At 42.7% G+C, this 12,644-nt stretch overlaps 1 protein-coding gene and 1 long non-coding RNA gene across 2 annotated transcripts in view; both read left to right on the top strand.

Annotated features, from left to right (window-relative positions):
* tubgcp6 (tubulin gamma complex component 6) overlaps nucleotides 1–12,644 on the top strand; it is a 50,654-nt gene that overhangs the window by 4,377 nt on the left and 33,633 nt on the right. Inside the window, exons 6-10 of the mRNA XM_063197131.1 lie at nucleotides 6,966–7,087; nucleotides 7,508–7,571; nucleotides 8,191–8,300; nucleotides 9,340–9,431; nucleotides 11,556–11,695. Coding sequence (XP_063053201.1) covers nucleotides 6,966–7,087; nucleotides 7,508–7,571; nucleotides 8,191–8,300; nucleotides 9,340–9,431; nucleotides 11,556–11,695 — 528 coding nt within the window. The remainder of the gene's footprint in view (nucleotides 1–6,965; nucleotides 7,088–7,507; nucleotides 7,572–8,190; nucleotides 8,301–9,339; nucleotides 9,432–11,555; nucleotides 11,696–12,644) is intronic.
* LOC134446812 (uncharacterized) lies at nucleotides 833–3,009 on the top strand. The gene is made up of 3 exons (XR_010034507.1): nucleotides 833–1,215; nucleotides 1,571–1,645; nucleotides 2,701–3,009. It is a non-coding gene; the product is annotated as an uncharacterized LOC134446812 (long non-coding RNA).

The raw sequence follows: 12,644 nt of genomic DNA, 5'->3' as shown, positions 1-12,644 counted from the left end.
CATTTATATAACCTTTGGACCGAATCTGTCGCTGGATATAAAAAGTCATCAAGGTACCAGTCGCCTTGCTGATGCCTATGATTATACCCATGTCCACGGCATGTGTCTTTTGGCATGGTTGTTTAGTAAATGAGTTGAAAATCACAACACCAGAGAGGTTCAAGGAGCAGAAGACATCAGTTTTACACATGGATTAGCACCCATAGAGTCCAGACCTCAACCTCATTGAGAGTCTTTGGGATGTGCTGAAGAATGCTTTTCTCAGCATTCAAGCATGATCAAACGTGTACAAGATAATATTGTTAAAAACTTAATGCAACACTATTGTGGCTTTCAGACCGACCAGAATGGAGCTGGTGCCGGTGCCCGCACCAGTTACGTTCTGCACTTAAGTGCTTATCTGCGAACCACCCGTGTTCATTCATACCGGGCTCTGAACTCTTTCCGTACGTGACTGTGTTGACCGGATGAACCTGCTGACGGCCAAGTTGTCATCATGGTTTGCGGAGAAAACTTGGTACTTTGCGGTACTTTGCGGTACTTTGCGGTACTTTGCGGTACTTTGCGGTACTTTGCGGTACTTTGCGGTACTTTGCGGTACTTTGCGGTTTGCATTGCGAACCAACTTTCCGGTTCACGAATGCTAAGATCTGTGGCTTGAACACGACGGCCATTTTGCGATTAGGTGCGGCAACGGGCACCAGCACGGTTTTCAGTTGGCCTGAATGTGCCACATATGGGAATCGCAGAAGGAATTGAAGATGTTTATTAAAATAATGCAAGGCTGTTAAGACCAGGCCTTACCTGAAATGCCACTACAGCAGCGTTAATCCTTTTTCCATCCAATATAAAGTCGCTTTAAAATAATGCGCATTAAAAAGTTGATGCGACACAAGTGATGGAAAAGCGGTTAAGTCGCTTCAACGCCAGCTTTGTCGACCTCATTTATATCGCTCTAAAAAGGTGGATTGGCTAGAGATAAGTCGACATAAAATTGATGGAAAAGCGTTAAAGCGACGTAGGAAGTTCGTACATGCGCAGTGCTGTTATTATATGCGCGAGAATTTGAAAGCTAAGTTTGGTCGAGAAAAGGCAGGCGTCAAGGAATGGGGCTGGGGGAAAACGCTGTTTTGATTTTTTCGAAGAAATGGACCAGCTAGCTACTGGGTGCCAGGCCGGTCGTGGTTGCGAGGTCCTCTGCTGTTGACAGCACCGGTGAGTGGATTAATTGTTGTTGATGTAGGAGGCTGGTGTTAACCTAGCTACATTATCCGACAGGGAACTTGCTACTGTAAACTTGCTAATAGATAGCCTCAGGTGTCACATAGGACTCCAGGTAGTACAGCTGTTTACATAAATGTCTTCTAGGTCTACTTTGTAATCTTCCCCCCTCGTATGTCGTTCGCACAAGTAATGATATGTTTGTATCAAACAGGACACGATACTCAAAGAGAAATAGCGCAGTAGTTAAGTAAACAGAAAGACGAGGACTGACTTTTGCTAATGAAGCTATGGATCTGATAAACGATTTCTCACTGTTAACATTGTTCGTCTGGCTCTGTACAAATAGTTCCCCCTGATGACCAATCTGGTGTGGAAGACGAGAAAGAGGATGAAGGGGATGATGAGGAAGAAGAGGGTGCTGGTAAGTCAGGATCATCATGCTTTTGAATGTCATGTTATTCATGCTAATATTGTGTATCACAAAAGTTGTTTTTTTGTTTTTGTTTTTTTTAAACAATGCAACATCTGACCAAAGTGAGTACTCCGGCACCCCTATGCGAAAATGCCCTGAAAGAGCCAGGTGCAGGACAATAAAAGTATTAATCCAGTGAAAGAGTAATAGAATAGTCCAGTGAAGTGAATAAAGTCTGCAACACTGCTTCTCTTTTGTTAAATTTAGATGTACAAGAATGGTTTGATGTCAAAATCTTCAATAACACCATTGGGGGACATCATGTTTAAATAGTACATATGCAAAAGGTCTCCTGCTGGAGTAACCTTTTGCCTCGGTCACTGCCTCTAGGTGACTTGTCTGACACTGACACTATGCCCTGCACTTCTTTCATCACTGGTACTCACAGTGCTGGTAGGCCTACTGCTTGTCAAGGATGCACTTTGCCTGATTAAGACCTGAGGGACGAAACGTTACGCTCTCACTATTCAATTTAACAGAAGACAAGCAGTGTTTAGGACTTTATTCACTTTAACTTACCTGTATTGTAAGCATCCAAATGTTGGCAGCATTCATGTCAAACCATGTCAGTACTAGTACCATGCCTCACTGGAGGCAAAACACACTGTTGTCTTCGAACTACTGACTTGGGTACTGTCCACGTACTTGACACCATCTAAAACAAAATTTTTATCTTGGGACTATCAGTCCACAAGAAATGGTTCAAAACACTGAAGCAAATCATGCCTCACTGAAGACCTTTCTATGCATTTTCAAATAGGGGTGTACTCAGTTTTCTCTTGTCAGAGGTTGAGGTGTCATTTTGATAAACAGCTTCAAAATATTCTTAACACTGATATCCATTAAATCATTGGAACTGAATATGTTCACGCTTACTTCAGGCTAATATGTTCAAGCTTAGTTGACACCCTTTAACTTGGATTAAAAAAAACTCTAGTGTAATACCATGTCTCAGATAACTTAATTAAATGTGTTTGTATTTTATGTGTTTCCTCATGTAATAGAAGACTACAGTGGACAAGTGACCATGGAGGATTCAGAGCCCCCAGGCCCCACCCCAGGTGCAGCAGGAGGTAGTCGCCTGTTTCGCAGGCCACTGAAGAAAAAGTCTTTACTAGCTGCATAGAGTCAGCAGCTGTCTGACTTACTGAAAAGTCAAGAGGCAGGAGGAGGAAGATGGAGAGATGCTAACTTCTCTGAGAACGTCCGTCAAGCGCCAGTTTGGAGCATCAGAATAACCCGCCCATTGCCTCTTCAAGCAGCCAAGTGGCCTTACCATTTAATGTTATTTTATATTTAATACTAATTATGAATATTTATTAAATGCATTTTTATGAATGGTTTGTTTGTTTTTAATATACATATTCACTTGATGTGAATTCTGTGATCTTTCACAAATGCATGTGAGGCATCAGGTGACGCATCAGGGTATCTCTTATTGCCGCTGCCTCAGTGTCCTCCTCAGCTGACTCAGGATCTTCTCCTCTGCTTTATAATGTTAAATTCAACTCTTCAAGTGTTAATTCAACAGTACAATAACACTAAAATGAGTGGGACCATATGCTCTAAGCAGTGTTGACTTGAGACTGCAAATTTTACCATGTGATTAGGCGTACAGCCTCAGACAAAATAAAAAATCACCTGTGATGTAGGACAGTGTTTCCCAACCAGGGGTACGTGTACCACTAGGGGTTCGTGAGCACACTGCAGGGGGTACTTGGAAAAATGAAAAAAACTGCATGGAGCATAGTCACATTGGGATATAGAGCATGAGTGAGGGGGTACTCATGGTATGACAAAAAGGCTTAGGGGTACACAAGACAAAAAAGGTTGGGAAACACTGATGTAAGATGTTCATTCAGTTGATGTTAGCTAGTCCTTTTCAGACAGGAGGACAGGTACAGGGGTTGGTCATGGAGGGCGGGGAGGTGTTGCTCTCACGGGTCTAGGCCTACTGTAGTCTGATGGCCTGTATGCCCTGCCTCTGTCTGCTGTCAGAGAAGTGTGAAGTTATTTCGTTTGTATAGTCCTTTATTGCCTTCCTGATGCCCTTGCTGTTCAGACTAGGCAGTTTTGGGTCGGGTCTGTGATTCATCATTTTTCTTAAAATAAATAAATAAATACAATCACTGAATGAACAACCTCCACGACAGGTGATTCCATACTTTTTTTGCCAGGGGCTGTTTGTAAAATTGTAATTGTTTTGTAGTGCCTAAAGCTAACTTAAAAAGTGCTATTGTGCCACCCGTTTCCCCAACGACACCTCTGCTCTCCCTGCTCGCAGGGTCAGGCCTCATATGTGGCTCTACAAGCACATAGTCTCTCTCTCGAAACAGATGTTTGCTAACTCGAAAATCAGTCATAAACTGACGGTCCGTAGCGTAGGCTATGTTGGCACGTCCATCTCCCACCACAAACAGCACCTGGTGCTGCCAGGTTAGTACTGGCTATCTGCGAGTAGTCTACTAGTAAAAATCACAGTAGGCTATGCGAGTCGCCTTCTCCGGGCTGTCATCCTTTTCCTGATCACAATTATTGCGGATAGTATATTGATTATTAATAACACGACACGTAGACTGTCCATCTTGTTTTGTCGGTCAAGGCTATATTCTCACGCGCGATAAAGTCTATTTTTCTTTTGACACAAACATTCTAAAAGAGCGACGCAGTGGATGGAAAACGACCAAGCGCGACAGAAATATGTGGATTAACGAGAGGCATTGTGACGTAGCTTCAATGCGCTTCAAGTACTTTTTTGATGGAAAACGGTTCTGGCGCGACTTTTGTCGCTTTAAATAAAATCGACACAAGGTACAAGTCGCTTCAGAATTGGATGGAAAAAGGATTACTGTCAGAGGTAGCACCAAAAAACCCTTAAAACTTAAAAAAATATGAGCTGCAGCTCAAGGTTTCCTGTTATTAAAGCATAAGAAAAATGCAAAAAAGGCCAGAAAATGGAGCGCTTTCACCCTGTGTTCAAAGTCCAACTTGTGCTCTGAAGTAGTCCTTGAGACATCTACATTGTTATGGTTTCTATATAAATTCAAATGGGTTTTTAGCCGGAAATTAAATCTCAACCCTTTTGTGTATCATTCAGGTCATCCAGAATTCTCAGACAGCCGAAAACATTTGAAGATCAGCTTTGATAGATAGGACACCAAAGAAGGAATGCACGAGGGAGGCACGCTGGGGCGTTCAAATTGGCCGTTTGACCTGGCAAAGCTTGGCAAAAAAGTTGGCTTGTTTACTTTTGTTCCTGATGAGCTTCCAAATGAAGCCTCCCGTTTGAGTTTAAGTTGGAACAGTTTTGTGGTTACGCAGCCTAATCTAATTAATTGTCATGGGCAGTGCTCCAAAGATCATCTTTGTACCGCATTCTGTTAGTGCTTAAAGTCTAATGCAGAAAAAAAGATGCTGCAGAACTAAGTGAACTCATAAAAAGAGAGAGAAGCTACCAGATCAGCTACCATATACACCAGTATACACCAGTTTAAAAATATATACAGTATACTGTATATCTTGAAATGCCAGAATAGAAAAGACACTGATCAATCAGTATCTTAACATTTTCAACTGATGTCATTTTTGTTTGCACGTTTATTTGTCACTATAGTTGCAGTGTTAAGGCTCACCTATTCGGCTGAACAGCATTAGATAATGAAGTCAACATTTGGGGAGTTGCAGACAAATTGCAAAAGCATGTTGTTTCTTTTTTTCCTTTTTAAATATGAGAAGATTAAAGTTGCCGTTTATCCCTCCTGGCCAAAAAGACAGGGTAGTGTTGTACAGATGAAACTACTGTGAAATCTCCTCTGTTGGACTGGGAGTTGGTGTTGCAACCGCAATATCAGAGGGCACTATCTGTCACTCCGCGCCAGTGTGTTTTGAAGGATACAATAATACACAACCACCATTTTTGTTTACACACGAAGTCTTCTGTCGAAAGCTTGTTCCACCGTTGTCACCTCCTGTTTTGATGATGGATTAGTCGCTTTGAGCTTTTTAAAGAGTTGTTTCTTTTTGTAGCAAACAATGTTTTGGATTGCCTTTTTTAATTTCACTACATTGGAGTTTGGAGTTTTAATTCATCTGTGGCAGTGAAATGTGTATTTCAGGATGTGGACAACACAGGATGTCAGATGAGGTGAACTTGTCAATGTTCAATGTTCAATGTTTGCTAATAATAATAATTGGGTGACATTTTAAAAACATACTCAACTAAACAGTTTCATCAAACGACCAATAGCTTAAGCAACTGTTTGAATAATTATCTGTTGTGTTGCGTATCTTGCCCAACTCATTTGAATATGTGCATTTGAAGGGTGTTGAGGCACCCATACAATGTGTGTGCAAATTGCCCATTGTGAACCATGTTCGACTTTGAGCTGGGTCATTTCCAAACCCTTGCCCTTCTCTCATTCCCAGTCATATCCAGTTATCCAGTGTTCGATCAGAGGAAGGTACAAAAGTTCACAAAATATCCTTAAAGGGACACTGTGCAGGAAATGGTCAAAAGGGTACTGCAACTATGCTGCTCATTGAAATTGGGCTGCCTCTTGCTTAATTTGATCTTGATGAAAGTTTACTAAGTATTAAACAAATGTTTTCTAGTATGGTCCAAGTCATTTTTGCTGCTAAAAATGGCTATTTTTGGAAATTCAAAATGGCGGACCATGGAGAAGATCCCCCTTTTCATGTATGAAAAGTGCAATTTTTCCAGTCATAATGAATACTTAGAATTTGATGCTGGTGGTAAGTATTCTTGAAAAAGGTAACATTAGTGAATGGGCAGCATGGATTCTGGAAATAAACAACTAAAAATCTCACACAGTGTCCCTTTAAAATATCAATGCTGAAACGATACACCGACCTCACGATTCGGTTCGTTTCACAATTTTTGAACACAGTTGGATACAACCCACAATTCTTTAAAATGCATTTGTTTAATTATGTAATTTACTTTGTAACTGATAATTGATGTTGGTAATTTGCCAACATTATATATAAAATGACTACAACGGGTTGTATGTAGAATTGGTTAAAACGGGTTACTAAAATAAAAAGGAGTTTGAAGCTTGAAAGGACTACCACATGATTTGTTTTCTGGACTGAAGGTCAACAGAACTTTGAAAGAGCATATAATGTTTCTGCCTTCTTGTGCCGCGATACAGTCTCGCGGCACTGCTTATCGCGATTTCTCGGTTCGATGCAATATCGATACAACCCTAATAGATACATATATCTGTGTTTTTAATTGTGCTCCTACCAGGCCTTCACAGGAGGTCTGAGACGATTCCTGCATTACTACAGAGCTTGTGTCCTGAGCACACCGCCGCACCTCAGCTTACTCACCATAGCATTCCTCTTCCGCAAGCTCGGCGCCCAGCTTAGGTGAGAGGTGTGCGTGTGTGTGTGCGTGATTGTGTGTGTGTGAACGCTGTATGTGTGTGGGTGTTGGTGGCGCTGTCTCACCTCTCACCCCTCTGTCACCTCCCTTTATCACACACACTTGCATTCTTCTGTTCTGTGTATATAAAGACGTGTGCAGAAGAAATGATGTGGCCGCACGTACCACTCTGGTGCGTCAAGCATCTAAGTGTACCGCTTCACTGACTTCCTTCTCTGTGTGTGGATGTGTGTGCACGCTTGTGTGTGTTTGTCTGTGTGTACGCACATGGGTGTGTATATTGTGTGTGTGTGTGTGTCTGTGTCTGTGTCTGTGTCTGTGTCTGTGTCTGTGTCTGTGTGCGTGTGCGTGTGCGTGTGCGTGCGCGTGCGTGTGCGTGCGTGTGGTGCACTCATGTTCTGCAGGTACCTGTCAGAGCTGTGCTGTGTGGATACAGCGTCCAGTGGGGGTCCCTCTGCCTTCCCTGTGGTAAGCCCAGAACTAAATGCTGATCAGCACTGTGTGTGGGAAACAAACACAGCGAAAAAAGAAAAGGAAGAAAAAAAATATTGCATATGCGGTGCAACTTTATGTAGATGTAGGATTTGTGTGTGTGTGTTTGTGTTTGTGTGTGCGTTGTAAGAATCATGTGGATGGCTGTTGCATCGAGAGAGAGAGAGAGAGAGAGAGAGAGAGAGAGAGAGAGAGAGAGAGAGAGAGAGAGAGAGAGAGAGAGAGAGAGAGAGAAGAGAGAGAGAGAGAGAGAGAGAGAGAGAGAGAGAGAGAGAGAGAGAGAGAGAGAGAGACCCTATGTGTGTGTGTGTGTGTGTGTGTGTGTGGCATGCGTTTGTGAAGGATGATTTGTCATGGGTGCACCTGGCGTGCCTGTGTTCATATCTGCCTTGTGCATGTGGTCGTTTGTGCGTGAACGCATATGTGTGGTGAGGCAGCAGAGAGAGAGTGTGTGTGTGTGTGTGTGTGTGTGTGTGTGTGTGTGTGTGTGTGTGTGTGTGTGTGTGTGTGTGTGTGTGCGCGTGTGTGTGTGTGTGTGTGCTGTGTGTGTAATGAAGCCTGTCCTCTCCCTCTCCCTCTCCCTCTCGGTCGGCAGGGAGTGAAGTTGCTGTCTTACCTGTACAATGAGGCGCAGAGCAACGGCAGCAATGAGAACTACCCCGTGCTGCTGTCGCTGCTGAAGAGCAGCTGTGAGCCGTACACACGGTACAGTGAGCCCCTACACCACACACACACAGATACGTGCACTACACACACACACACACACACACACACACACACACACACACACACACACACACACACACACACACACACACACACACACACACACACACACGGTACACACACACACACACACACACACACACACACACACACACACACACACGGTACAGTGAGCCCCTACACCACACACACACAGATACGTGCACTACACACACACACACACACACACACACACACACACACACACACACACACACACACACACACACACACACACACACACACACACACACACACACGGTACAGTGGGCCCCTACTCACACACACACACACAAAGACACACACACATGATGGCACAGTAGGCCACTGCACACTCACGTACACTTTACTCCCCCCACTGCATCCCAAACAGAGATCTAACCCCTTACTGTGCCTCTCCTCCCTAGACAGAGTGGGTACACATTTCCTACTCTCTCTCTCTGTCGGTCTCTCTGTCTCACTCTCATATACACACACACAGAGATACCATAGGCACACACTCATCCAGTGCACCCCAGCCCAGATAAGCATTTTAGGCTCGCGGACCAAGCAACCATTCTTTTGCCGCAATACCTCTCTCCTAATAGTATCATGACTGCTATGGTGACAGCTATGTCACTCATGGCCATGCACAGCTCACGCCCATATCCACGAGGATTTTAATTAAAATCTTTATTTTCTAATTCGGTTCCAAGGGAAGACACATTTGTCACGTAGCAAATGAGGATTTATAACACGCGGAATTAGAATTGATTTATAGGTAATAGTTAATTATGGCTCAGTCCCCCCGTTTGCTAAATTGTATTTATGATGTACATTATGTATGATGAAGATATTAGACGTGTTAAGATTGTGAGATGTACGCTTCTTACAGCTGTCTTGTGATCGCTCCAAGGTCTGTTGAAGGTCATCGTCTCTTGTGTCTGTGATGGTGACTGTCCCTCTTTTTGTGTGTGTGTGTGTGTGTGTGTGTGTGTAGGTTTGTGTCCGACTGGGTGTACAGCGGCGTGTTCAGAGATGTGTACAGCGAATTCATGATCCAGGTGAATGAGGACTACCTTGTCCACAGAGGTGAGGACACTCGCACAGAGTTGCTTCTACAGTACTGTACTGTTGTACATGTCTGTCCTTGATGAGGAAGCCACAGAGAATAACAAACTCTCCCACTTAAATTGTGTGTGTGTGTGTGTGTGTGTGTACTGTATGTGTATGTGTGTGTGTGTGTGTGTGTGTGCACTGTGTGTGTGCACTGTGTGTGTGTGTGTGTGTGTGTGTGTGTGTGTGTGTACTGTATGTGTGTGTGTGTACAGTGAGGAGAATAAGTATTTGATCCCTTGCTGATTTTGTTGGTTTGCCCACTAATAAAGACATGATCAGTCTTTAATGTTAATGATAATACGTATTCTAATATGGAGAGACAGAATATCAAAAAGAAAATCCAGAAATTAACTCTGAAGAATATATAATAATTGATTTATATTTAATTGAGGGAAATAAGTATTTGATCCCCTGTCAACAATTAAGAGTTCTGATCCCGCAGATCAAACGGCACTTCCAAACAACTCGTTATCTGAATTGAACACACCTGTTAATAGTAACCTGCACAAAAGACACATTGAATCTGCAGAATCAGTCCATAGAATCAGTCAATCAATCAAACTAAACTCGCCAACATGGGACAGACCAAAAAGCTGTCAAAGGATGTCAGGGACAAGATTTTAGAACTCAACAAGGCTGAAATGGGCTCCTGGATATTAAAGAGCAAACTGTTGGTGCATTTCTTCCCAATTTTAGGACATACAAAATGATCATCAATCATCAATCTTAGGCCCGTCTCTGGTTCCATACATGATTTGACCTTGTGGGAATATAATAATCAGAAAAAAGGAGATAAAGCACCTTAAAACTGTATGGGAGGAGCTAGGAAATGATCTCAAGGCAGCTGGGACCTCAATCACTAAGAAAACGATTGGAAACACTTGATACCACAGCGGATTAAAATCCTGCAGTGCATGTATGGTACCCTGGCATCAGAGGGAACCTGTTCAGGCTCACCTGAGGTTTGCCAATGAACGTCAAACTGGATTAGGATATGATTGGGAGGTGCTGGAATCAGATGACACCAAAATCAAACTGTTTGGCATTAACAAAACTCGATGTGTTTGGAGGAAGAGAAATGCTGCCTATGATTCCAAGAACAACACCCTTCTCCAACATCATAAATGAAAGTGGTAACATTATGTTTTGAGGTTGTTTGTCTGGCCAAGACACAGGACAACTTCACATCGTCAAGAAATGGATGGAGGGAGACATGTAAACGTACAATGCTGCATGCCAACCTCTTTCCCACCACCACTAGACTGAAGGTGGGTCATGGATTGGCCTCCCAAAATGATAATAATCCATAACATACAGCCCAAGCAACGAAGGAGTAGCTCAAGCAGAAGCACATTAAGGTCATGAAGTGGCCTGGACAGTTTCCAAACATTAACCCTATAATAATCCTGTGAAGGGAACAGAAGCTCCCATTTGGCAAGCTACAGTCATACAACTTAAGTGATTTAGAGATGATCTGCAAAGAAAAGTGGACAAAAATCATTTCTAATATATCCACAAAAATGGTCATTAACTGAAAGAAACATCTGACCTCTGTATGAGAAAACAAGGGCTTTGCCACCAAGTAATTTTGTCTTCTTTGACTAGAGGGGTCAAATACTTATTCTCCTCAATGGAATACAAATCAATTAAAATATATTCTTCAAAGTTATTTTCTGGATTTTCTTTTTGATATTCTGTCTCTCTATATTAGAATACATTTTATCATTAATATTATAGAATGGTCATGTCTTTATTAGTGGGCAAACCAACAAAATCAGCAAGGGATCAAATACTTATTCTCCTCACTGTATGTGTGTGCGTGGGTGCGTGTGTGTTTCCTTTCTTGAGACTGAATTTTGCTGAATAATCTCATGTCAACGGTGAACCTTTTTTTCCCCTCCTCACACGGTGAGCGTTTCAGCTTGAAGCCAGGACTGCTCCCCCTAGATAAGGTTTAAAGCCCAGTCAAGAACTTCACCGGTCGTAAAAGGAAAATCTCAGTTTTTTACTGGAAAGCCAGCTGTGCTTTTTTTTCTCCAGTGTGTTGAAGAAGAACTCCGTTTTCTTTTTTCTTTTCTCCCCCGTCCTCCTACACAGACAAGCATTTCTGGACTCAAGGCTACACTCTGATTTCCAACAACGTGGAGGACTGCGTTCCTGTCTTCCTCAGGCACATTGCCAACGATGTGTATGTCTGTGGGAAGACAATTAATCTGCTCAAGATCTGCTGTCCTCAGGTCAGTGATTGGAAAGTCTTCCCTGCCTTGCTCACTAGTACTAGAAGGCTAGGCTGTTAACTCGGTCATTTGGAGACAGTATTAAAGGGGCACATAGTAGGATTAGTAGGCCAATGGTGAAATTACCACATGTAACTTTTGCCTGTTGGTCCCAAATGAGTGTCGTGGGGAAAAAAAAAACTTGCAATGAGAAAATCTGACCACGTACGCATCGACTGTTGGTACTCTGGGATGAAAAACACTCAAACCGCGATACGAGAGGGAGTAAATGGAATCACTGCATAGATTTTAATCCATCTTAGATTTTCAGACAGGCATGTTGCCATTCACGGTGCATATTCACACAAATTGCTGAGGTTGACTTTAACCTACAAAATCAGCACAGCGCCATCAGCAGGCAGGACAAGCTTTTACAGCAAGGCTCCTCTCTTCCCTTTCTTCCCTGGCGGGTAGAGAAATCTTTTGGAGGCAGTATAGAATTGGTGCTCAATGCCATCTGTTAATGGAATACCACAGAGGTCATTTGACTATTATTGGGTATACTTGACTGATGAAAATGTGTTGCTCGTGTATAGCCTGGCTCAGAAGAAGGAAGTCTATTTCCTGAAGCACTCTAAATTCAAATTTGCCTCTTGGGTTTCTTCAAGAACCAAGATTGTCCTGTGTCTGTTTTCAAGAAGCTGTCCACATCTCCTAAAAGAGGAGTGTTTATAGGTTTGTTTTAGCACATGACATTCAGTGATTGCTTAACCATGACTGTTTTCCTCAATGTTCTGTCGTTATGCTTTGCATAAGAAATGTACTAATACAGTACTACTAATTTCTCATACTCATTTCATTTGTACAGAGGGCCCGGAACTAATGACTGAGAAATGTTTAGTAGAGGGAGAGGTGCTAACATTTGTTCCTCTCATTGAAAAAAGATAACTGGTGGGAGGGATGAGTTCTG

Source organism: Engraulis encrasicolus, chromosome 4, assembly GCF_034702125.1.
Source record: "Engraulis encrasicolus isolate BLACKSEA-1 chromosome 4, IST_EnEncr_1.0, whole genome shotgun sequence".
Lineage (NCBI taxonomy): Eukaryota > Metazoa > Chordata > Actinopteri > Clupeiformes > Engraulidae > Engraulis > Engraulis encrasicolus.
This window is presented reverse-complemented; position numbering and strand designations above follow the sequence as displayed.